Raw genomic sequence first — 26,600 nt, forward strand, 5'->3', positions numbered from 1 at the left:
ATTACTTTGAAATCAAACTAAATCCATTTACTAAATATAATTTAGATCTCAAGTGATTCTATTCGCCCAAGAAATAAACTACTGATAATAAATAAATAAATAAAAACTAGAAATGGCAGTGCGTCGGGACTGTAATATGCGGGAGTTTGTGGACAGTGAGACTGTCCCGGATTGCCACATCTGCAGTAAATGCCTCCGGCTTGAGACACTCCGGCTCAGAGTCTTTGAGCTGAAGTGCGGGTTAGGGACACTCCAATACATAAGGAAGAGGAATGTTAATCAGCAGGGTAGTGGGAAGCTAGGAGAAGTAAAGAAGGAGGTCCTGCAGACACTGGTCCTGTCCAAAAGGAATGAGGTGCTTGATACCTGTGAGGATGAGGACGAAGGCTGCAGGGGGGATGCCCAGAATGCTAACCATGGAGCATGAGGCAGTCCAGGGTTGGAGGGGGGGTGGGGAGGGGTGGGGGAGGGTCAAAACAAAAAGGTTGTAGTCATAGGAGGTCCTGTAATTGGGGGGTTAGATAGCGTCCTCTGCAGTTGTGACCGGGAGTCCAGGAGAGTGTGTTGCCCACCTGGTGCAAGGGTAAAGGATCTCTTGGAGCAACTGGAGAGGAACTTGGTAAGGGAGTGGAAGGATCCAGTTGTCATGGTCCACGTCGGCACCAATGACATAAGGAAGAACAAGGAGGAGGTCCTGCTATGGGAATATCGGAAGTTAGAAATGAAATTAAAAAGCAGGACCTCACGGCTGGTAATCTCAGGATAACTACCCGAGCCACGTGCTAATTGGCACAGGGATAGGCAGATCAGGAAGGTGAACGCATGGCTGAAAGAGTGGTGTGGGAAGGAGGGGTTCCACTTCTTAGGACACTGGCACCAGTACTGGGACAGGAAGGAGCTGTACCGCTGGGACAGGCTCCACCTGAACTGGAATGGGCCCAGAGTCCTCGCAGAAAAAATAAATAGGGCGGTGGATAAGGCTTTAAACTAACAAGATGGGGGGAGGGATCTGGTAGCAATAACAAAAGCCAAAAGATAAAAGAAACAGGAGATGAATGTAAAGATCAGACCAGGGTAAGGAATAAAGATAACAAATGGTCAAAGAACAAATACAGTTTATAAAACAGAAGGACTGTTAAAAATAAAGTAAAAGGAATAACTATTAAAGACAAATTAAACTGCCTGTACAGCAATATACACAGCATTCAAAATAAAACAGGGGAACTGGAGGCAATAATCCAGAGCGAGGAACCAGATGTAATAGGAATTACTAAAACATGGCTACATAAAGAACAGGACTGGCAACTAAATATTGCAGGTTATAACATAATCAAAGAGGATAGGGAAGGAAGAAGGGGTGCAGATTAGCTGCACTAATTAGAGATAAGATAATATCAGTAGAAAAAAGGGACATAACTAACAGAAGGATAGAAACAGAATCCATACGGATTGAAATATAAGATAAGGGATCAATCACGTTAACACATCTGTATACTACAGACCACCTAATACTGGAAAAGAGGTGGAGGAAGAAATATGTAAACAAATATGTGAAATGTGGAAAGGACATAGAATAACAATCATGGAAGATTTTAACTATATAAACTGGCAAGAAGAGGTAGGTGCAGGGTTACAGGCAATGGACGTTTTACATGACTCCCTTCTTACGCAGTATGTAAAAGGCACAACTGCTGGATCTAATAATGAGAAATGAACCAGAACAGTTAAGAGAAGTAAGCATAGGGGAACATGAGGAGAGGCAATATAAACTGAAGGGTACTATTCTATAGGGGGGGGGGGTGCAGGAAGAGAGAGACCTGGGGATATATGTGCATAAATCTATGAAGGTATCAGTACAAATTGAGAAAGTGGTTAAAAAAGCATACGGGATCCTGGGCTTTATAAATAGAGGCATGGAGTACAAAAGCAAGGAAGTTATGTTGAATCTTTATAAAACACTGGTTCGACCACAACTGGAGTATTGTGTCCAATTCTGGGCACCACACCTTAGGAAGGATGTCAAGGCCTTGGAGAGGGTGCAGAAAAGATTTACGAGAATAGTTCCAGGGAAGAGGGACTTCAGTTACGTGGATAGACTGCAGAAGCTGAGGTTGTTCTCCTTAGAACAGAGAAGGTTAAGAGAGATTTGATAGAGGTGTTCAAAATCATGAAGACTTTAGATAAAGTAAATAAAGAGAAACTGTTCCCATTGGCGGAAGGGTCGAGAACCAGTGGACACAGATTTAAGGTGATTGGCAAAGGAACCAAAAATGACATCAGTAAAAACGCTTTTGCGCAGCGACTAGTTATGTCTGGAATCCGCTGGCTGAAAGGGTGGTGGAAGCAGATTCAATCGTGACTTTCAAAAAAGGAATTGGATAAATAATTGAAGGGAAAAAACTTGCAGGGCTACGGGGAAAGAGCAAGAGAATGTGACTAACTGGGTTGCTCCAACAAAGAGCTGGCATGGGCTCGATGGGTCAAATGGCCTCCTTTTGTGCTGTAACCATTCTATGATTATATGAACATCTAGGCAATAGTGATCACAATATATTAAGGTTTAAGATAAAGATTGAGAAGGACATAAGTGTGACAAAGACCTAAGTCATAAATTGGAAAAAAGCTGATAAGGGGATGAGAATGGAAGTAGGGAAAATAAACTGGAAAAACTAACTTACGAACAAAGAAATAGAACAGCAGTGGGAAACATTTAAAACAGCGATCAACAGAGTCCAGAAGAAATATATCCCACTAAAAAGCAAGAACAAACTAACCAGTAATGACACACCATGGGTGAATAAAGAAATAAGGGCACAATTGAAACTAAAGAAAAAGGCATACACTAAGTACTTAGACAACAAAGGAGAGGATGACAAAAGGGAATACGAAAAGGTTAGGAAAGAAGTCAAAAAAACAATTAGGAAGGCAAAGAGAAACTACAAAATTAAAATATCAAGGGATATTAAAAGAAATAATAAAGTATTCTACAGACACATAAATAACAAACGAATAATGAGGATAGGCATAGGTCGACTAAGGGATACACACAATAAACTCACATGTAATGACAGCAAAATGGCAGAAATATTAAATAATTACTTTGCCTCAGTATTTACCAGAGAGACTAACAAGGTGGGTATGACATTAGAAGAAGCGATCAAACAGATATAAAGACATTTAAGATAGAAAGGGGGGAAATAATTGATAAACTAATCAAACTTAAAGAGTATAAAACTCCTGGTCTGGATGGATTGCATCCACGCATATTAAAAGAAGGTAGGGATGAGATAGCAGAGGTACTATCACATATATATAAAATTTATTAGAAAAGGGAATTGTGTCAGAGGTCTGGCGGACAGCTAGTGTTATTCTTATATTTAAAAAGGCAATAGAACAAGTCCAGGGCACTATAGACCAGTTAGCTTAAAGTCAGTGGTAGGAAAGATAATGGAATCCTTACTGAAAGGTATAATAGAAAAACATCTGGAAAGAGAAAATATAATAAAGAATAGTCAGCACGGATTTCAAAAGTGAAGGTCATGCTTGACCAACCTTATTGGATTCTTCGAAGAAGTAACAGAAAGGATAGACAAGGGTAATGAAGTAAATGTAATATATTTGGATTTTCAAAAGGCTTTCGATAAGGTACCACGTAGTAGACTCATGACTAAAGTTAGAGCATGTGGAGTTAGGGGACAAGTAGCAGAATGGATAGCAAGCTGGCCACAAAACAGAAAACAGAGAGTAGGGTTGAAGGTAGTTACTCAGACTGGCAAAAGGTGGGAAGTGGTGTTCCACAGGGATCGGTGCTGGGACCACTGTTGTTCACCATTTACTTAAACAATTTGGACTCAGGAATCAGAAGTACAAATTCAAAATTTGTGGAAGACACCAAATTGGGATGAAAAGTTCATACTGAGGAGGACTGTGACCATATACAGGAAGACATTAGTAAACTTGCACAATGGGCGTTTAATGGCAAATGAATTTCAATGTAGATAAATGAGAGTTGGTACATTTGGTAGGAAGAATAAGGCCACATACTCCTTAGTATGAACTATACACCCCAATTTGGTGTCTTCAGGAGAACCTTCCTGACCAGTACGTTTCCGGCCCAATGAGGAAGGAGGCATTGCTGGACTTGGTTCTGGGGAAGGAGGCAGGCCAAGTGGAGCAAGTGTCAGAGGGAGAACATTTAGGGAACAGTGACCATAGTATCATAAGGTTTAGAATAGCTATGGAAAAGGACATGGACCATTCTAAAGTAAAAATACTCAATTGGAGGAGAGCCAATTTCAGTGGGATGAGAAAAGATCTGGCCCGGGTTGATTGGCAGGCAAAACTGTAATTGAACAATGAGCGGCCTTTAAGGAGGAGATGGTTCGGGTACAGTCCAGGTACATTCCCACGCGGGTGAAAGGAGTAGCAACTAAAGGCAGAGCTCTCTGGATGACAAAAGCGATAGTGAGTAAGATGAAATGGAAAAAAGGGGCGTATGACAGATGTCATGTTGATAACACAAGTGAGAACCAGGCAGAATATAGAAAGTTCAGAGGGGAAATGAAAAAGGAAATAAGAGAGGCAAAGCGAGAGTATGAGAATAGACTAGCGACCAACATAAAAGGGAATCCAAAAGTCATTTATAGGCATATAAACAGTAAACGGGTAGTAAGTGGAGGAGTAGGACCGATCAGGGACCAAGAAGGAGATCTACTCATGAGGGCATGGCGGAGGTACTAAATGAGTACTTTACATCTGTCTTTACCAAGGAAGAAGATGCTGCCAGAGTCTCAGTAAAGGAAGATGTAGTTGAGATACTGGATGGGCTGAAAATTGATAAAGAAGAGGTACTAGAAAGGCTAGCTGTACTTAAAGTAGATAAGTCACCTGGTCTGGATGGGATGCATCCTAGGTTGCTGAGGGAAGGGTGGAAATTGTGTAGGTACTGGACATAATCTTCCAAACAGATCCTTAGATATGGGGGGTGGTGCTAGAGGGCTGGAGAATTGCAAATGTTACACCCTTGCTCAAAAAAGGGTGTAAGGATAAACGCAGCAACTACAGGTCAGTCAGTTTAACCTCGGTGGTGGGGAAACTTTTAGAAATGATAATCCGGGACAGAATTAGCAGTCGCTTGGACAAGTGTGGATTGATTAGGGAAAGCCAGCATGGATTCGTTAAAGGCAAATCGTGTTTAACTAACTTGATAGAGTTTTTTGATAAGGTAACAGAGAGGGTAGATGAGAGCAATGCGGTTGATGTGGTGTATATGGACTTTCAAAGGCGTTTGATAAAGTGCCGCATAATAGGCTTGTCATCAAGATTGAAGCCCATGGAATAAAGGTGGCAGTAGCAGCATGGATACAAAATTGGCTAAGTAACAGGAAGCAGAGAGTAGTGGTGAATGGTTGTTTTGCAGACTGGAGGGAGGTGTACAGCGGTGTTCCCCAGGGTCGGTACTAGGGCCACTGCTTTTCTTGATATATATTAACGACTTGGACTTGGGTGTACAGGGCACAAATTCAAAATTTGTAGATGACGAAAAACTTGGAAGTGTAGTGAACAGTGAGGAGGTTATAAATAGGCTGGTGAAATGGGTGGACACGTGGCAGATTAAATTTAACGCAGAAAAATGCGAAGTGATACTTTTCGGTAGGAAGAACAAGGATATAAACTAGAGGGCACAATTCTAAAAGGGGTACAGGAACAGAAGGATCTGGGGGTATATATGCACAAATCATTGAAGGTGGCAGGGCAGGTTAAGAAATCGGTTAAAAATAGCATATGGGATACTGGGCTTTATAAATAGAGGCATAGTGTACAAAAGCAAGGAAGTCATGATGAACCTTTATAAAACACTGGTTCAACCACAACTGGAATAGTGTGTCCAGTTCTGGGCACTGCACTTTAGGAAAGATGTGAAGGCCTTAGAGAGGGTGCAGAAAAGATTTACTAGAATGATTCCAGGGATGAGGGGCTTTAGACTGGAGAAGCTGGGGTTGTTCTCCTTGAAACAGGGAAGATTGAGAGGAGATTTGATAGAGGTATTTAAAATCATGAAGGGTCGAGACAGAATAGATAGAGAGAAACTGTGACATTGAGAATCCCTACGTGGTCAGTTTTCGGTAAAATATTAAGATGCCAATGTGGGAAAGAAGCAGAATGCAAAATGGTTAGAAAGGGTTAATTAGTTAGTAACTGAGATTGGTACAGGTGGCCTGGCCTCCTGCTGGGCCATATGTTTGCGTAGTCAGCAGGTTTGCATGGTCTTAGCAATATAGGTCTTTGATGTGATTCAAGGACTGGTCTGAATGTCTCCATGTTTATGGCAGATCAATATAGGTAACGAGCTTAGCCAAAGTTGAAAGACATTCCAGGTTGGGAGATAAGGAACAGAAGGGACAGGGAAGAACATTCCAAGTTGGAAGGTGAGGAAGTATCCCCTTTGATGTCCAACAGCAGCATGATCAGCACATGGACGATTTATGATTGGCAGGAAATAATGTAACCTCACATGGCAACCTATGCCTGGCTTATGATTGGTGTTGACCCTCGTTAAGTATGTTCCAACCCCTATTGATTTGTATAAAAACGTGTGGATTTCTGTATGTTTTTGTTCTTGCTCTGCCAGCATAGAGGGACTCTATCAGGAGTCCAAATCAATGCTGCAGACTAAGAACCCTGCTATTAAAGTTGTGATGAACTTTAAAATGTATTCGACTTCAGTTTTTACTGAACCAGACTGAGGGGAAAGAATCCAGATCGTCAACATGAGGAAAAGCTTTTTTATGCAGTGAGTGTTTCTTTATCTGGAATGCACTGCCTGAGGGAATGGTGGAGGCAGATTCAATCATGGCTTTCAAAAGGGAACTGGATAAGTATTTGAAAGAAAAAAATTTGCAGGGCTACGGGGATAGGACGGAGGAGTGGGACTAGCTGGATTGCTGTTGCTTAGAGCCGGCGCAGACTCGATGGGCCGAATGGCCTCCTTCCGTACTGTAACCATTCTATGATTCTAACTGCATTACCAACCTAGACAGATCTCACCCCAACGCTTATTTGGAGAGGATGAGAAAGTAAATGTGGCCAGTGTCATTGTGTTAACTTTAGCATTGTTTCCTCTTTCTTTTTCACAGAAAATTAAGCAGCAGAAAAGGACTTGCTCAGTGGGGGTGGGGGGGGGGTGGGGTTGGGGTGGTGGTGGGGAAGGTTCTCGAACTATGGGGAAAAGGAATATATCAATATCAAAATAGGTGGTAGAAACAAACTTTGTTACTAGGAACTCCAGAAATTTCACGGTTTCAGTTGGTAGCACTCTCGCCTGAGTCAGGGGGTTGTGGGTTCAAGTCCCATTTTGGAGACCTAAGCACAAAATCTAGGCTGACACGCCCAGTGCAGTACAGAGGGAATGCTGCACTGTCAGAAGTGCCGTCTTTCAGATGAGATGTTAAACCGAGGCCTCGTCTGCCCTCGCAGGCGGATATAGAGGTCCCTTAAAGGATGAGACCGGGAAATTAATGGTGGGAAACATGGAGATGGCAAAAATGCTGAACAAATATTTTGTTTCAGTCTTTACGGTAGAGGACACTAAGAATATCCCAACACTGGACAAACAGGGGGCTCTAGGGGGGGAGGATCTAAATACGATTAAAATCAGTAAGGAATTGGTACTCAGTAAATTAATGGGACTCAAGGCGGATAAATCCCCTGGACCTGATGGCTTACATCCTCGGGTCTTGAGGGAAGTGGCAGTAGGGATTGTGGATGCTTTCGTAATAATTTTCCAAAATTCTCTGGACTCGGCAAAGGTCCCGGCAGATTGGAAAACTGCTAATGTAACACCCTTATTTAAAAAGGGTAGTAGGCAGAAGGCTGGAAATGATAGACAAGTTAGCCTAACATCTGTGGTGGGTAAAATTTTGGAGTCTATTATTAAGGAGACAGTAGCGGAACATTTGGATAAACATAATTTAATAGGACAAAGTCAGCATGGCTTTACGAAGGGGAAGTCATGTCTGACAAATTTGCTTGAGTTCTTTGAGGACATAACGTTCAGGGTGGATAAAGGGGAACCAGTGGACGTAGTGTATTTAGACTTCCAGAAGGCATTCGACAAAGTGCCACATAAAAGATTATTGCTCAAGATAAAGAATCACTGGATTGGGGGTAATATTCTGGCATGGGTGGAGGATTGGTTATCTAACAGGAAGCAGAGAGTTGGGATAAATGGTTCATTCTCGGACTGGCAACCAGTAGCCAGTGGTGTTCCGCAGGGGTCGGTGCTGGGTCCCCAACTCTTTACAATCTATATTAACGATTTGGAGGAGGGGACCGAGTGTAACATATCAAAGTTTGCAGATGATACAAAGATGGGAGGGAAAGTAGAGAGTGAGGAGGACATAAAAAACCTACAAGGGGATATAGACAGGCTGGGTGAGTGGGCGGAGATTTGGCAGATGCAATACAATATTGGAAAATGTGAGGTTATGCACTTTGGCAGGAAAAATCAGAGAGCAAGTTATTATCTTAATGGCGAGAAACTGGAAAGTACTGCAGTACAAAGGGATCTGGGGGTCCTAGTGCAAGAAAATCAAAAAGTTAGTTTGCAGGTGCAGCAGGTGATCAAGAAGGCCAACGGAATGTTGGTGTTTATTGCTAGGGGGATAGAATATAAAAACAGGGAGGTATTGCTGCAGTTATATAAGGTATTGGTGAGACTGCACCTGGAATACTGCATACAGTTTTGGTCTCCATACTTAAGAAAAGACATACTTGCTCTCGAGGCAGTACAAAGAAGGGTCACTCGGTTAATCCCTGGGATGAGGGGGCGGACATATGAGGAGAGGTTGAGTAGATTGGGACTCTACTCACTGGAGTTCATAAGAATGAGAGGCGATCTTATTGAAACATATAAGATTGTGAAGGGGCTTGATCGGGTGGATGCAGTAAGGATGTTCCCAAGGATGGGTGAAACTAGAACTAGGGGGCATAATCTTAGAATAAGGGGCTGCTCTTTCAAAACTGAGATGAGGAGAAACTTCTTCACTCAGAGGGTAGTAGGTCTGTGGAATTTGCTGCCCCAGGAAGCTGTGGAAGCTACATCATTGAATAAATTTAAAACAGAAATAGACAGTTTCCTCGAAGTAAAGGGAATTAGGGGTTACGGGGAGCGGGCAGGAAATTGGACATGAATTTAGATTTGAGGTTAGGATCAGATCAGCCATGATCTTATTGAATGGCGGAGCAGGCTCGAGGGGCTGAATGGCCTACTCCTGCTCCTATTTCTTATGTTCTTATGTTCTTATATAAAAGATCCCATCGTACTATTTCAAAGAACAGCAGGGGAGTTCTTCCCGGTGTCCTGGACAATATTCATCACTAAAATAAAACAGATTATCTGGTCATTATCACATTGCTATTTGTGGGACATTGCTGTGTGCAAATTGGCTGCCGCATTTCCTACATTACAACAGCAACTACACTTCATAGCATCATGGTATGTTACAGAACAGAAGGAGGCCATTTGGCCCATCGTGCTCATGCCGGCTCTTTGAAAGAGCTATCCAATTAGTCCCACTCCCCTGCTCTTTCCCCATAGTCCTGTAATTTTTTTCCCTTTTATCCACTTCCCTTTTGAAAGTTATTATTGAATCTGCTTCCACCACTCTTTAAGGCAGTGCATTCCAGATCATAACAACTCGCTGCGTTAAAAAAAATGTTTCCTCATGTCACCTCTGGTTCTTTTGCCGATCACCTTAAATCTGTGTCCTCCGGTTATTGGAAAATCTGCCACTGGAAACTGTTTCTCCTTATTTACTCTATCAAAACCATTCATGATTTTGAACACCTCTATTAAATCTCCTCTGAACCTTCTCTGCGCTAAGGAAAACAACCCCAGCTTCTCCAGTCTCTCCACATAACTCAAGTCTCTCATCCCTGATACCATTCTAGTAAATCTCTTCTGCACCCTCTCTAAGGCCTTGACATCTTTCCTAAAGTGTGGTGCCCAGAATTGAACATAATACACCAGCTGAGGCCTAGCATAATTTCCTTGCTTTTGTACTCTATGCCTTTATTAATAAAGCCCAGGATCCCATATGTTTTTTTAACAGCCTTCTCAACCTGTCCTGCCACCTTCAAAGATTTGTGTGCATACACCCCCAGGTCTCTGTTTTCCTGTACCCCCTTCAAAATTACTTCATTGATTGTAAAGTGTTTTGGGATGTCCTGAGGTTGTGAAAGGCGCTGTGTAAATGCAAGTTCTTTAAGACTTGAGAGACGATTCCGCTGCATAGGAAATGCCACAGATTTGATATTTCCACGGAAAAAGGCCAGAATTGCAGAGCATAATCCTCAAAACCCAGATTAAAAAGCCTAGAAAAGTTCATAACCCCATGTAGTTAAACGGATTTGACTCATTCAGTAAATATAAACCTGTGGGTTAAACTAGGAACAAACAGAATCACAGGACCTGATCCCCAATACACCTGGAAAAATCCCAGAATCCTAGGTAACAAAACAGAATCTTGATTTCGTCACTATCCCTAAAACAGAGGGCCTGTGCATAGGTGTTAATTAAACTTCACTTTAATCTTCATCACGCTGGCGGTACATCAAGGTTGAGATCTGATTAGGAATCAATTAATTTTGTCCTCCACATGACCCTTGAATCAGTGCTGTTCAATGAAATATAGCTCCAATTTTACATTGAATCAATTTGAATGCAGGTACACTTAGATATAGTCCCTTCTGTGATTGAGACGCATTTTAAAGAGGAAGTTAAAACCTCAAAAGATTTGAATTAGTTTATCTCAATTAACTTGTGAATATCTGACCTTTTTGTCCAATTTAGATCACTCCAGATGGAAAAATCTCTCTTTTTTTCAAATGAATTGTCTTTATTTTTGGTTTGATTTTGCATTCATTGCAGTGAGGAATCTTGGTGTTCAAAAGTAGAACACTCAAACACTTCGAGATCAGTTACACCAATGTGCTGTGACCCAAGTGTCAGAGAATCACCCCCTGCTACTTCAGGGGGAAGTTTCCGTTTCCCAAAGGAACGATCCTTATGGTCTCAGGGGGAGAAAGTCAATGATCCCAAATTACAGGTGATGGCCTAATGTCCAGTAGCAAGTAAGTTGCAACCGCCCAAACTTATTACACTGAGGCTTCTTAACACCACAAGAGAAAGGTGCTTCATGTTCCAGCAGTCTGGGCTTGATACAAACCCCTTTCCAAGAGATGAAAGTTTCTACATTCTGCCAAATCTGTCCCGCTGTCTCTCTGTGCCCTTTCTAAAAATAAAGGTGCACAGAACATTTTACTGGTGTAGTCCTTCATTACATGTTCCAACTTCTGCAAAATTGGAAGCCATTAATAGTGTTAATAAAGGTAAGAAAATTATTAAAGCAAGTGTTAGCTCTCAGTTAAATGATGATTAGGTGTACATTTTATTTGTATAAATACCAGGACAAACCTCAGTTACAGCCTGTGACATACAAGCGATCACAAGTTGCCTAACTTGTTAAATCGCTTCTAATACTTCATGCCGAAAGCAGAATCTGTAATTTTTTTTATCATCTACATTCAATTGTACACTGATTAATTTGCATATGTCCCCTAATAGAAGATTTCTGACACATTTCATTGTAATTGCTATGAGAATCATTGTACATTACTTGGAGGATACTCAATAGATAATGGGAGATTTGTGCCTTGACTAAGGGAGAGCACATAACCCACAAATTATCAAAGAGGGCAGATTCATCATCATATCAATCACTCCACTTAACACAGAGAGCACCGACACCACAATCAAATTCAACATTCAAGTATTTCTCAGCTTAATTGGATATCAGACTATTATCAATACATTCTGCACCATAGTACTAGAATGTGATGACTAAAGTTCCCCAGGTTACTTCAACAAAAGTAATTTTCAGTGAGTCCTGACAAAGTATTTGCTTTGCTGCAGTAACCCCTTTCACTGTACATAAACCTTGAACTTACAAGAAGCTCATAACTACTTACTTACTTGCTTGCAGAATGGATAGGGAGGAGGTTCCAGAAATTACAAGCCCTTGACTCCTCTTTGAGGAGGACTACCTTGCCTGAAAAACAATCAAGGGAGATGGGGAAGGTGAAGCTAGATACCTCCTCCAAGATCAGGGCGAGTACCATCCTGCTGTTATGACTTATTCCCTTTTTCACTCACAAAGGCAGACATACTATCATGAAACATCACGCCCAGTATCTACCAGTGGAGGCTCTGTTTGAGGATGTGTCTTGGAGCCAGCACTCTTAACATATCTTCCTCTTCTGTTATTGTAGGCATGGAAGAACAGCCTACCAGTGTGCCAGAACGAGACAGAAGCTCAGAGAACTCTGTGTTCCTCTCACCAACATTTCCAAGTATCAATACAACTGTATGCACACTGGAGAATGTCAAAAATGAGCTAGAGGAAGCAGTCACAGCACATAGTCAAGGAGGAGCATATGATGACACCAAGGAAGTGTGGGAATTGCTGTCTGGATGGCCATATGGATGCTATCCACAACACCCTGCATTTTGGGAAATGCAATAGTCCAGTCAAATTGGCAGCTGTATCATTCTCCTGTTACTATTCAGTGCAAAAGGAGATGGAAATGCTGGGCTTGCTCTTACCAATGTGTAGTCACTTGTTTGATACATCTGTGAGAAGCACATCGATTGAGAAGAAAGACCTTGTATTTATATATCGTGCCCTTCATGACCTCAGGATTTCCCAAAATGCTTTATAGCTCATGAAATACTTTTGAAATGTAGTCACTGTTGTAATGTAGGGAAATGAAGCAGATAATTTGTGTACACGTTGGATAGGCTGGATGGACCAGTACGTCTTTTCCTGTCTGTCATTTTCCTATGTTCGTATGTATCGCAAGATCCCACAAACAGCAATCATAATCAACCAGGTAATCTGTTTTATGATATTTGTTAAAGGATAAATATTGGCATGGTCACTGGAAGAACTCCCCTTCTCTTCTTTGAATAGTGTCATGGGATCCTTTACGTCCACCTGAGAGGGCAGATAGGGGTCTCAGTCTAATGTCTCATCTGAAAGACGGCACCTCTGACAGTGCAGCACTCCCTCGGTACTGCACTGGCGTGTCAGCCTAGATTATACGCTCAAGTCTGGGAGTCGAAGCCCACAACTGTCTGACTCAGAGGTGAAACTGATACCAGTGAGTGAAGGTTCACAGCTGCAATGATCCCTATGCTAGTCTGAAAGGAGCTGGAGGCACTGAAGTTGCGGGAGAACGGAGCCTTGGCTGACACAGGCAGTGATGTCTTCATGGTGGAAGCTGGCAGATCTCCTTGTAGCAGATGGCTGGAGCTCTGTAACTTCCCTGCTGAACCAGAGTCCGTGGAAGCAGTGCCTCTTGGTCAAGGCCACCATGCAGTGCTTGGGCCTGTAGATACAATTGACCTCCTTCATCCTCTTGCTTGAAATCCTGTGGGTCGACTACTTTAAAAGGAGCCCCCATAGCTTACAACAGTATGGCAGATTAAAAAATAAGGCAGGTTGATAAAAAAAGTGAACCTGTAAGGGAATACTTCCTGACAGATGATAACCGTGGCAGTGTTTTACTCCCACTTTAATTGGGTGGACTTAGCACTGGGCAGGAATTGGGCAAGAAACTAGGAAAATCAGGAGCTGCATCATGATGGCCTTCTTTTCAGAACATTTCACCATCCAATGAAGCTGTCACACATTCTGTGGGCGAACATGTGCCGGCTGGATATCAGGGGTGAGAAGCTGCACAGTGCGCGAATCAACAACAACAACTTGCAGTGATGTAGCACCGTTAGCGTAGTAAAACATCCCAAGGCGCTTCATAGAAGCATTATCAAACAAAATTTGACACCGAGCTACATAAGGACATATTAGGACGGTTCGGTCACAGAGGTACGTTTTAAGGGGCGTCTTGAAGGAGAGAGAGGCGGAGAGGTTTAGGGAGGGACTTCCAGAGCTTGGGGCCTAGGCAGCTGAAGGCACAGCCACCAGTGATGGAGCGATTAAAATCAGGGATGCGCAAGAGGCCAGAATTGGAGGAGCGCAGAGATCTCCGACACTGAATCAGGCAATGAGCCGGTGACATCACAAGCTGGCTATTTTCTGGCCCTGCTCGCCTTGTACCCACCAGTGTAAGTACTTTTGGCAGCTGGAATTTTTAACCTCACATATTTTTTTATTTGGCCACTACCCTACCACTTGACTCTCCACTTCCCAGCTTGAAAAAAAATGTGTAGACTTCTATTTTTTTTAAACGAGTATCACAAGCACTACAACACTTCTGGAATTGTGAAGTAATTTTCACTTGCACTCAGGAGACAAAATATTTTTTGCTGCTAAGTTATGTCCATTACACTTGTACAAATCAAAATTATTGGACAGAGTTGCACATATATACATTATTACATTTTAAAAATGTGTTCAGGACAGCTGTTCAGATAGCTCAGAGTTAAAACTTCCTTCTCCAAACCATAACACTAGGACTGCTGTGAGTTGGCTCATCTCAGTTAGGCAGTGGTAGTAACACTAACACTGGTCCCAGTGCAACTGAGTTAGACAATTGGCCAGAGTTCCCACTCCTGATCATTACACCGGATATCGAGGAGAAGGATCAGGCTTGGCTGTGATGTCCTCTGTGGTTGGGTTGCCTGCTGGCACTCGCTGTTAAGTGGAAGAAATGCTCAAGCTGCTCCCATTCTGGGATCCTTGTAAAACATACAAGATTTCTGGGGTAACTCGGGCATTCTGGGCTAACCAGGTGTGGTTAATGAGCATCCTTGTAACAGCTTGAGCCGAATGCTGCCAAACATTGATTCATAAGCTATGGGTTGAGTAGGTGACCCTTAATGTAACTGAGAGAGAGAATTCCTGTCAAAGTATATCTCTAGATAGCCCTTACTGATAGCCTCAGCACTGGAAACTTACCAGTGATGCATTAAGCACAGACTGTGAACTTAACATTGCTATGTCCATACTGTAATCTTGGACTAGTTGCCCAGCTTCTATTCCAATGCATCACTCCTCTCCAGTTTAATATAGAGCTAGCTTTGCAAAAAAAAAAGATCACTTATAGCCAGGACATGTTAGACCTGGATAGGGACATAACACAGAATGAGCATGGATTTGTGTGTCATAAGATCTTCATTAGTGGGGTACATTATTTGACAATTGTTGAATAATTTTAAGGCTAGAAATTACTGTTAGTGCTATTAGCTATTTTAACAGAGACAATAACCCATTTAAACTAAATAGTTTAATCGCTGTGTTAAAATAGTGGAACAGAATAATGCCCTACAAACACGTTAGCTAATCTTGCAGCAATTTCTAGCCTTCAGTCTTTTATCCTTGCATGTGTGGTTGAACACTCCAGTAATGACCTTGGTCAAAGACTGCTACTGTAACCTGCTGACCTGAGAATTATACAAAGGTTATTAAAGGCTCGAGACGTTACTGCAAGTTCAAGGTCACTTCTACTACCCAGGGCGCAGCAGTTCAACAATTGTGACTAAAAGAATCCTGGTTCTTTTGCCAATTATCTTAAATCTGTGTCCTCTGGTTACCGACCCTCCTGCCAGTGAAAACAGTTTCTTCTTAGTTACTCTATCAAAAACCCTCATAATTTTGAACACCTCTATCAAATCTCCCCTTAACCTTCTCTGCTCTAAGGAGAACAATCCCAGTTTCTCTAGTCTGTCCAAATAACTGAAGTCTTTCATCCCTGGTACTTTTTACTTTCCTGTACCCCTGGTGAAAAATTTAGAAACAAGAAACATTTTCACCTGCTCTGTACGGGATGCAGTGCCTGATATCAGGCGAAAGATTTTCTATCCCACTTTCTACTGACATAAGAATATAAGATAAGAACATAAGAAATAGGAGCAGGAGTAGGCCATCTGGCCCCTTGAGCCTGCTCCGCCATTCAATCAGATCATGGCTGATCTTCAACCTCAACTCCTCTTTCCTGCCCGATCCCCATATCCCCTGATTCCCAAGAGTCCAAAAATCTATCTATCTCAGCCTTGAATATATTCAATGACTCAACATCCACAGCCCTCTGGGAAAGAGAATTCCAAAGATTCATAACCCTCTGAATGAAGAAATTCCTCCTCATCTCAGTCTTAAATGGCCGACCCCATATCCTGCGACTATGCCCCCTAGTTCTCGACTCTTTAGCCAGGAGAAATAACCTCTCAGCATCTATCCTGTCAAGCCTCCTCAGAATCTTATATGTTTCAATGAGATCACCTCCCATTCTTTTAAACTCCAGAGAGTATAGGCCCATTCTATTCAACCTCTCCTCATAGGACAACCCTCTCATCCCTGGAATTAATCTAGTGAACCTTTGTTGCAGCGCCTCTCGGGCAAGTATATCCTTCCTTAGGTAAGGAGAACAAAACTGTACACAGTACTCCAGGTGTGGTTTCACTAAAGCCCTGTACAATTGTAGTAAGACTTCCTTACTTTTGTACTCCAACCCCTTGCAATAAAGGCCAACATGCCATTTGCTTTCCTAATTGCCTGCTGTACCTGCATTCTAACTTTTTGTGTTTCTCGTACCACGACACCCATGTCTCTCTGGACACCAACATTTAATAGTTTCTCACCATTTAAAAAAAAATCAATTTTTCTATTCTTCCCACCAAAGTGAGTAACCTCACATTTCCCCATATTATACTTCATCTGCCACCTTCTTGCTCACTCATTTAACCTGTCCATATCCCTTTGCAGACTCTGTGTCCTCCGCACAGATTACTTTCCCACCGAGCTTTATATCGTCACTCTTTAGCCAATCATCCTTAGAATTTCTGTGCAATAGCAAAAATAAACCCAGATATTGGCTGCACTTTTGACCATGAACAAAATAGGCCCATGAAGATTGCAAAATGTTCAGAATGCGATGCACGTAAAATGTCAGTCACTGTACTTTGCTCAGTACATTTTAACCTGAGAATTACTGTTGTTGGTATTGCTGGATGAATGCTGAATGCATTTGTACGACATTTGTACATTACTTTGACTGCTATTTTTACACGGGTGTTGACCTGTTTATTTGGGGTAGAAATGCACCTTGGCCGGTATTGCATGGGCCGCCCGTTATATGCCCCACCCATGATACGCCCCGCCTGATATTCAGTGCGATTGAAGTCAATGGAAACGAATATCAGATGGTGAGTATAGCGGATGGTCGATACCATACTACCCCTTTCGTGGTACAGGCATAACCCATTTTACCCCCTTAATCATCTGCTAAAAGACTGGGCAGAGGCAGGTCATGCAAATGTATTAAGCATTGATCCACTGATATTGTCACCAAAAGTTTCTAGACAGTGGCAAAGAAGCTTCTTTAGTCAAAGTTCAAAGTTTAACTATCATAATTTGGTGTGAAGTTGTGTCCTGAATATTTTGACAACTTCAAAACACACTTGTTTAGCGTTTCTTTGGGTCGTCGTCTGAATTCAGACTTCGAGTGGACCACATGGAGAAGAAAATTACGTGTGTACAGTGGAGATAACGGGACCTTTTGTTATTCAGAATATTAAAAATAATAATGGCAAGAAATAATGTGCACGTCCTACCTCGCGGCATCAAAACTGTCATAGGATCCAACTGTATAGTGCCTAAATAATTTCTTCGCTCTGTCTGTACGTGTTTCTGTGGAGAGGCGAGAAAGTAAAGTTAAGGTCATTCAAAGAATGTCTCGTTTACAAAGTAAAATCACTGAGCCATTCCGTTCAGGAGAGGGATCTTCTTCACTCACGTCACTACAGCACACAGTTTCTGCTCACGGAGAAATCATGAGACACGTGCGCCACTGTTCTTAAAAGTAATATGGGATTGTTCACAAGGTGCAGATGAATTTATTCTGTGGAACTCCTCAGCTTTTAAGCAGCGCCTGTGAAACACACATTTCATTCAGCACTTTTATTGCATCTAGACTGAGAATCATCATCAGGTTGCAGAAAGCTATATGAAAAGAAAACTTCAGTTTTACTGTCACACGGGGAGGTTTAAGCAAAGGTTATAACTTTTACTGTTGTCAAAGCTCAATCTTTCATTTTTAATTTGCACACCACGAGTGCCTTCCCTAATGTCCCAGAACTTGCATGAATGTCCTCAACTTTTAATGGAGGGACACTTGAAGCAACCTGTGTACCTACTGATTATGATGTGGGATCTGGGACATCGCAGTGGGGGAGGGGAGAGGCGCTCACAAAAAGCTAGCAGACAGGTACAAAAAATTTAAAAGGCCAATGGAATGTCGGCCTTTATCTCAAGGAGGCTGGAATACAAAGGGGTGGAAGTTATGTTACAGTGATATAAAGCTCTGGTTAGACCCCCCATTCAGAAAACTGCATTCAGTTCTGGGCACTGCACCTCAGGAAGGATATATTTGCCTTGGGGTGGGTGCAGCACAGATTCACCAGAATGTTACCGGGGCTACAAGGGTTAAACTATGAGGACAGGTTGCATAGACTAGGCTTGTATTCCATTGAGTACATAATATGGGTACGGTAGCATAGTGGTTATGTTACTGGACGAGTAATCCAGAGGCCTGGACTAAAAATCCAGAGTCGTGAGTTCAAATCCCGTCACGGCAGCTGGCGAATTTAAATTCAATTAATTAAATAAAAATCTGGAATTAAAATACTAGTATCAGAAATGGTAGCCATGAAACGACTGGATTGTCGTAAAAACCGATCTGGTTCACTAATGTTCTTTAGAGAAGGAAACCTGCCGTCCTTACCCAGTCTGGCCTAAATGTGACTCCAGACCCACAGCAATGTGGTTGATTCTCAATTGCCCTCTGAAATGGCCGAGCAAGCCACTCAGTTGTAAAATCTCGCTACGAAAAGTCATAATAAGAATAAAACCGGACGGACCACGAGGCACCGGACACGACAACGGCAAATTGGGCAAACCAAGCCCAGTCGACCCTGCAAGGTCCTCCTTACGAACATCTGGGGACTTGTGCCAAAATTGGGAGAGCTGTCCCACAGACCAGTCAAGCAATCAGCCTGACATAGCCATACTCACAGAATCATACCTTTCAGCCAATGTGCCAGACTCTTCTGTCACCATCCCTGGGTATGTCCTGTCCCACCGGCAGGACAGACCCACCAGAGGTGGCGGTACAGTGATATACAGTCAGGAGGGAGTGGCCCTGGGAGTCCTCAACATTAACTCTGGACCCCATGAAATCTCATGGCATCAGGTCAAACATGGGCAAGGAAACCTCCTGCTGATTACCACCTACCGCCCTCCCTCAGCTGATGAATCAGTCCTCCTCCATGTTGAACACCTGGAGGAAGCACTGAGGGTAGCAAGGGCACAGAATGTACTCTGGGTGGGGGACTTCAATGTCCATCACCAAGAGTGGCTCGGTAGCACCACTACTGACCGAGCTGGCCGAGGCCTGAAGGATATAACTGCCAGACTGGGCCCGCGGCAGGTGGTGAGCGAACCAACACGAGGGAAAAACTTACTTGACCTCGTCCTCACCAATCTACCTGTCGCAAATGCATCTGTCCATGACAGTATTGGTAGGAGTGACCACCGCACAGTACTCGTGGAGATGAAGTCCCGTCTTCGAACTGAGGACACCATCCAACGTGTTGTGTGGCACTACCACCGTGCTAAATGGGATAGATTCAGAACAGATCTAGCAGCTCAAAACTGGGCATCCATGAGGCGCTGTGGGCCATCAGCAGCAGCAGAATTGTATTCCAGCACAATCTGTAACCTCATGGCCCGGCATATTCCTCACTCTACCATTACCAACAAGCCAGGGGATCAACTCTGGTTCATTGAGGAGTGCAGAAGAGCATGCCAGGAGCAGCACCAGGCGTACCGAAAAATGAAGTGCCAACCTGGCGAAGCTACAACATGCATGCTAAACAGTGGAAGCAACATGCTATAGACAGAGCTAAGCGATTCCACAACCAACGGATCAGATCAAAGCTCTGCAGTCCTGCCACATCCATTCGTGAATGGTGGTGGACAATTAAACAACTAACGGGAGGAGGAGGCTCTGCAAACATCCCCATCCTCAATGACGGCGGAGTCCAGCACGTGAGTGCAAAAGACAAGGCTGAAGCGTTTGCAACCATCTTCAGCCAGAAGTGCCAAGTGGATGATCCATCTCGGCCTCCTCCCGATATCCCCAACATCACAGAAGCCAGTCTTCAGCCAATTCGATTCACTCCACGTGAAACGGCTGAGTGCACTGGATACAGCAAAGGCTATGGGCTCCGACAACATCCCAGCTGTAGTGCTGAAGACTTGTGCTCCAGAACTAGCTGCGCCTCTAGCCAAGCTGTTCCAATACAGCTACAACACTGGCATCTACCCGACAATGTGGAAAATTGCCCAGGTATGTCCTGTCCACAAAAAGCAGGACAAATCCAATCCGGCCAATTACCGCCCTATCAGTCTACTCCCAATCATCAGCAAAGTAATGGAAGGTGTCGTCGACAGTGCTATCAAGCGGCACTTACTCACCAATAACCTGCTCACCGATCCTCAGTTTGGGTTCCGCCAGGGCCACTCGGCTCCAGACCTCATTACAGCCTTGGTCCAAACATGGTGAGGTGAGAGTGACTGCCCTTGACATCAAGGCAAGATTTGACCGAGTGTGGCACCAAGGAGCCCTAGTAAAATTGAAGTCAATGGGAATCAGGGGGAAAACTCTCCAGTGGCTGGAGTCATACCTAGCACAAAGGAAGATGGTAGTGGTTGTTGGAGGCCAATCATCTCAGCCCCTGGGCATTGCTGCAGGAGTTCCTCAGGGCAGTGTCCTAGGCCCAACCATCTTCAACTGCTTCATCAATGACCTTTCCTCCATCATAAGGTCAGAAATGGGGATGTTTGCTGATGTTTGCACAGTGTTCAGTTCCATTCGCAACCCCCCAAATAATGAAGCAGTCCGAGCCCGCATGCAGCAAGACCTGGACAACATCCAGGCTTGGGCTCATAAATGGCAAGTAACATTCGCGCCAGATAAGTGCCAGACAATGACCATCTCCAACAAGAGAGAGTCTAACCACCTCCCCTTGACATTCAACTGCATTACCATCGCCGAATCCCCCACCATCAACATCCTGGGGGTCACCATTGACCAGAAACTTAACTGGACCAGCCATATAAATACTGTGGCTATGAGAGCAGGTCAGAGGCTGGGTATTCTGCGGCGAGTGACTCACCTCCTGACTCCCCAAAGCCTTTCCACCATCTACAAGGCACAAGTCAGGAGTGTGATGGAATACTCTCCACTTGCTTGGATGAGTGCAGCTCCAACAACACTCAAGAAGCTCGACACCATCCAAGATAAAGCAGCCTGCTTGATTGGCACCCCATCCACCACCCTAAACATTCACTCCCTTCACCGCCGGCGCTCAGTGGCTGCAGTGTGCACCATCCACAGGATGCACTGCAGCAACTCGCCAAGGCTTCTTCGACAACACCTCCCACACCCGCGACCTCTACCACCTGGAAGGACAAGAGTAGCAGGCACATGGGAACAACACCACCTGCACGTTCCCCTCCAAGTCACACACCATCCCGACTTGGAAATATATCGCCGTTCCTTCATCGTCGCTGGGTCAAAATCCTGGAACTCCCTTCCTAACAGCACTGTGGGAGAACCGTCACCACACGGACTGCAGCGGTTCAAGAAGGCGGCTCACTACCACCTTCTCAAGGGCAATTAGGGATGGGTAATAAATGCCGGCCTCGCGAGCGACGCCCACATCCCATGAACGAATAAAATAAAGTATAGAAGATTAATGGGTGATCTAATTGAGGTGTTTAAATGATTGAAAGGAGTTAATAGGGTAGATAGAGAGAAACTATTGCCTCTGGTGGGGAAGTCCAGAACTAGGGGGCATAACCTTAAAATTCGAGCCAGACCATTCGGGGGTGATGTCAGGAAGCACTTCTTCACACAAAGGATAGTGGAAATCTGGAATTCTCTCCCTTAAAAATCTGATAAGGTTAGATCAAATGAAAATTTCAAAACTGAGATTGATAAATATTTTTTAGGCAAGGATATTAAAGGTTACGGAACGAAGGCAGGTAAAAATAGTTAAGAGACGGATCACCCATGATATAATTGAATGGCAGAACAGGCTCGAGGAGCTGAATGGCCTACTCCTGGTCCTATGTTCCAGAATTCTAAGTTTATTAATATTAATACCAACCCTGGTGTTAACATATTTTTTATAACTTATTTATTAACTAGCACGACAATAACAACGCTATATTTTGAACTGCAGTCTCGAATCCCAATGAACTACTGCGGCTTGTATGCATCACAGAAAACTTAATTTCCGGAATTATAAAATCGTCATACAATTTTTTTTGACATATGTACTAATAACACCATGCCACAAGCACCGATACTTGGGATGTGCTATTGGCACCAGCGCAAGCGTAACACATTACGACCCAAAGTATTTATCTGGCTTAAAGGATCTCGAACTACAAGTCCAGTGATGTGGTTTGGCTCGGCCCAATCAAGCTGAAGGCCTCAATGCCATTAAGAGCAGCAGCTGGGTAAAGAGGCCAATTAGCACAGATTCAAAACTATTTGTGTAACTGCAAGACATATAAGGAGCAGATTTTTCTGCCTCTTCCGGCATTTGACAGGTGAAACAAATCCTACCCAGTGGCTGGGCCCAGCGCTGCCTGAATGAACAAGAAAACAGCAGTCTCATGTTGGACCTCTGACATCATGACCTTCTGGCTAAGAATGGAGATTGGCATCCAGAAGGTCCCAAAACCATCTGAAAATTCGGGAGGAGGGGTGGGGGTTGCTGTATGGAAAAAAATGCCCTCCCGAAGGAGGAGAATAAACCTATTCATATTCATGCTAAACCTTTATAAATTACTGGTTAGGCCTCAGCTGGAGTATTGTGTCCAATTCTGGGCACCACACTTTAGAAAGGATGTCAAGTCCTTGGAGGGGATGCAGGGGAGATTTACTGGAATGGTACCAGGGATGAGGGACTTCAGTTATGTGGAGAGACTGGAGAAGCTGGGATGGTCTCCTTAGAGCAGAGTAGATTAAGGGTACATTTAATGGAGCAGTTCAAAATCATGAAGGGTTTTGATAGAGTAAATAGGGAGAAACTGTTTCCACTGGCAGGAGGGTCAGTAACAACCGGCCACAGATTTAAGGTAATTGGTAAAAGAACCAAAGGGGAGATGAGGAGAATTGTTTTTATCGCAGTGAGTTGTTATGATCTGGAATTCACTGCCTGAAAGGGCGGTGGAAGCAGATTCAATAGTAACTTTCAAAAGAGAATTGGATAAATAGTTGAAAAGGAAAACATTTGCAGGGCTCTGGGGAAAGAGCAGGGGAATGGGACTAATTGGATAGCATTTTCAAAGAGCCGGCACAGGCACGATGGGCCGAAGAGCCTCCTTTTGTGCTGTATCATTCTATGAATCAAAATTCTTCACCTACCCCCATCCACCCGCACCCCCCCCCCCCCCGCCACCGCCATCTCCCCCCCATCCCCCAACAAACTTTTTCCTTATGGGTGATGTCCCACCTCAAATAAAAAGGATGAAATCCTCTCTCGGTCACTGTTCCTGTTCTACAAGATATCTACTGGTGCTGTCGGTATTTATGCCTTTTAATTGTCATCAGCTTCACTGATACCAGCAATGTTTCAAACTGTCACTGCTGTAATGTATAATTGCAAGATGTGACGTGCATTATTTTTCTGTAGTTCTAAAAGGATTCTGTGAGGCAGCTTGGCCAAAATAGTTCTTTTTATATTGTTTTAGTTGCAGAGAAAGTTACCAATCATTTTCCCTATTTCATGTGCGGTGAAGGTCACAGACCTATGTATTGCAGTAAATCAAATTCTGATGCCGTGTAATGAAATAACTGACCTAACAACTTTTAAAGAATGTTTGCTTTGTTCCTGGTGCAGAAATCTGACCGTCTCTCCCTCTTCAACTATATATTTTTTTAAAAACTCCTCCTTTATCCCTTTTCACTGCCTTCCTGCTTTTCCACTGTCCTTCACTCTGGAGGTGTGTACTGGACAGCAGATTGTACAAGAGGATGGTGACCCCTAATTAAGAATGTGTGTGTGTGTGTGTGTGTGTGTGTGTGTGTGTGTGTTTGAGAGCCCACCTGCTTACATGCGAGAGTGAGCATGAGAGGAGGTTTTTGAGTGTGTTGCAAGAGGATTGCCAGAGTGTGAGAGAGCATGCGACAGGATTGTGACTGTGTGAGAAGATTGTGAATGTATGAGAGGATTGTGAGAGTGTGAAAGGATTGTGAACGTGTGAGATTGTGAATGTGGAGAGAGTGCACGTGAGAAGATTGTGAATGTTTGAGAGGATTGCAAGTGTGTGAGAGAGTTACTATGCAAGAGAAAGACCTGCATTTAAATCGAACCTTATCACATCTATCAGAAACATTCCAAAGTGCTGCCTAAGTACTGGATTGCTCTGAGTCTGTATCAGATATGTGGTCACAAACCTCTAAGTAGCTCAGAGAACTGGGCATTCAAACCTGAGAGAAGGGCTGGGATGGAGCAAAAGGAGAAGGCTTGTTACAAGTTAGGGCTACCATTCAAATTGGCTTCAGCCAGGTGGATGGATGCCTTTAGTATTTGAAAACAACAATGGGCCAAATCTTAGGGCAGTACAGACAAGGTGATAAATCGATGGTCAGTAGCTTGTCTGTGGTGAGGCAGAGTTCTCAACATTGGACAAATCCAAGATGTCAGATTTTCAGTTGTGAATCATAAACCTGAGGCACCATCTCATGTCAAAATCAAAAATAGTTGTAAGCAGCAAGCTGTGTCCATCACACGAATTCAAGGGACAGCCAATGAACATTTTCTTTCCTCTTTCTGCCTTCATTTGTATGTAATTTGTTTCTTCTGTCTTTACAGCCCACCTGATTATGGATGTTTCCTTCCATTAAATATATAGTTCCTACGGGTTTAAACCACAGCTTTCACTACCAAAAATGGACAGTAGGATGCACCAGCCTTCATAGCTATCAAGAGATAAAAAGGGATATCTTGTTCCAATGCCCAGACATCTACAAGTCCGTTTGATCCTCCACCGTACTATAACCGAACCTTAATTTTGACATAGATTTAATTCCTCCCTCTCACTATTCGTACAAGAGGCAAATAATAAAGATCACAAACAGAAATGTCATTATGTTGTGTTCTCCCACTTGACCATGAGACGAAGCAAGAAGCTGTTATGGAGGCAGAGCTATCCCAGCATGCACAGCGGTAGTGAAAGCCTTCAATTAAATCTATAGTTCCCATAGTTTTCACGACCAAAATGAGCAATGGGACACAAAGAGTACTCCAGAAATAAAAAGGAAAAATCTGCTGATTTCTTGCTCGAGAGCATAGACATCTACAAGTCCCATTGATCCTCCATCACCATATAACCTAACTGACTGAGATAGAAAATGAATTCTTCTCAGTGTAAATGCTGAAAACTGAAATGGAAACAGAACGTGCTGGAAAAACACAGCAGGCCCGACAGCATCGGAAGGGCCCGCTGTGACAAAGGATCTCCAGCTGGACCATTAACCCGTCTCTTCCTTTTACAGAGGCTGACAAACCTGCTGTGTATTTCCGACACTTTCTATTTTTACTCATACTGTGGTCTCTTGTTTCTCCTTGCTCGCCAGCAAGTGCTGGGAGATACCAGCAGCGTCTCACCACAGAACGGTTGTTAGTGAAATAAACTGGAAGGAGTAAATAAAAGAATAAAATAAACAATTAAATAAAAGCCAGAAAGATAAAAGTGTAGTGATGGAAATATGAAAGAAAGAAAGTTGGTGATCTGAACAAAGACAAAACAAAACTAAGTACAGGTACTTGAGCACAGAGATTGGTAAAGACAGAGAGTGAACCTCTAACGGAGTGAATTGCTAACAGAGTGAGGACTTTCAACTGGGAATTTGGAGATTGTGGGAATTAAGTGCAGAGGGGGAATGAGGTGCTAAGCGATTTAAACCAAGGGACTATAAACTGGTCTATCAACTATTAAAACTTAAATTAAAAAAAACACAATTTTAAAAAAGACTAAGTAATTACTAATTATTTCGAAATCAAGTTAAATCCATTTATTAAATGTAATCTAGATCTCAAACGATACCATTAATTCTAGAAATATACTACCAATAATAAATAAATAAATAAAAACTAGAAATGGCAGTGCGTCGGGACTGTAATATGCGGGAGTTTGTGGACAGTGAGACTGTCCCGGATTGCCACATCTGCAGTAAATGTCTCTGGCTTGAGACACTCCGGCTCAGAGTCTTTGAGCTGAAGTGCGAGTTAGAGACACTCCAATACATAAGGAAGAGGAATGTTAATCAGCAGGGTAGTGGGAAGCTAGGAGAAGTAAAGAAGGAGGTCCTGCAGACACTGGTCCTGTCCAAAAGGAATGAGGTGCTTGATACCTGTGAGGATAAGGATGAAGGCTGCAGGGAGAATGCCCAGAATGCTAACCATGGTACCGTGGAGCATGAGGCAATCCGGAGGGGAGGGTCGG

At 43.2% G+C, this 26,600-nt stretch overlaps 1 protein-coding gene across 1 annotated transcript in view; it reads right to left on the reverse strand.

The window, feature by feature from the left end:
• Window positions 1-26,600, reverse strand: part of shank2b (SH3 and multiple ankyrin repeat domains 2b) — a 680,429-nt gene that overhangs the window by 316,567 nt on the left and 337,262 nt on the right. Inside the window, exon 14 of the mRNA XM_067994155.1 lies at window positions 17,630-17,705. Coding sequence (XP_067850256.1) covers window positions 17,630-17,705 — 76 coding nt within the window. The remainder of the gene's footprint in view (window positions 1-17,629; window positions 17,706-26,600) is intronic.

Source organism: Heptranchias perlo, chromosome 12, assembly GCF_035084215.1.
Source record: "Heptranchias perlo isolate sHepPer1 chromosome 12, sHepPer1.hap1, whole genome shotgun sequence".
Taxonomy (NCBI): domain Eukaryota; kingdom Metazoa; phylum Chordata; class Chondrichthyes; order Hexanchiformes; family Hexanchidae; genus Heptranchias; species Heptranchias perlo.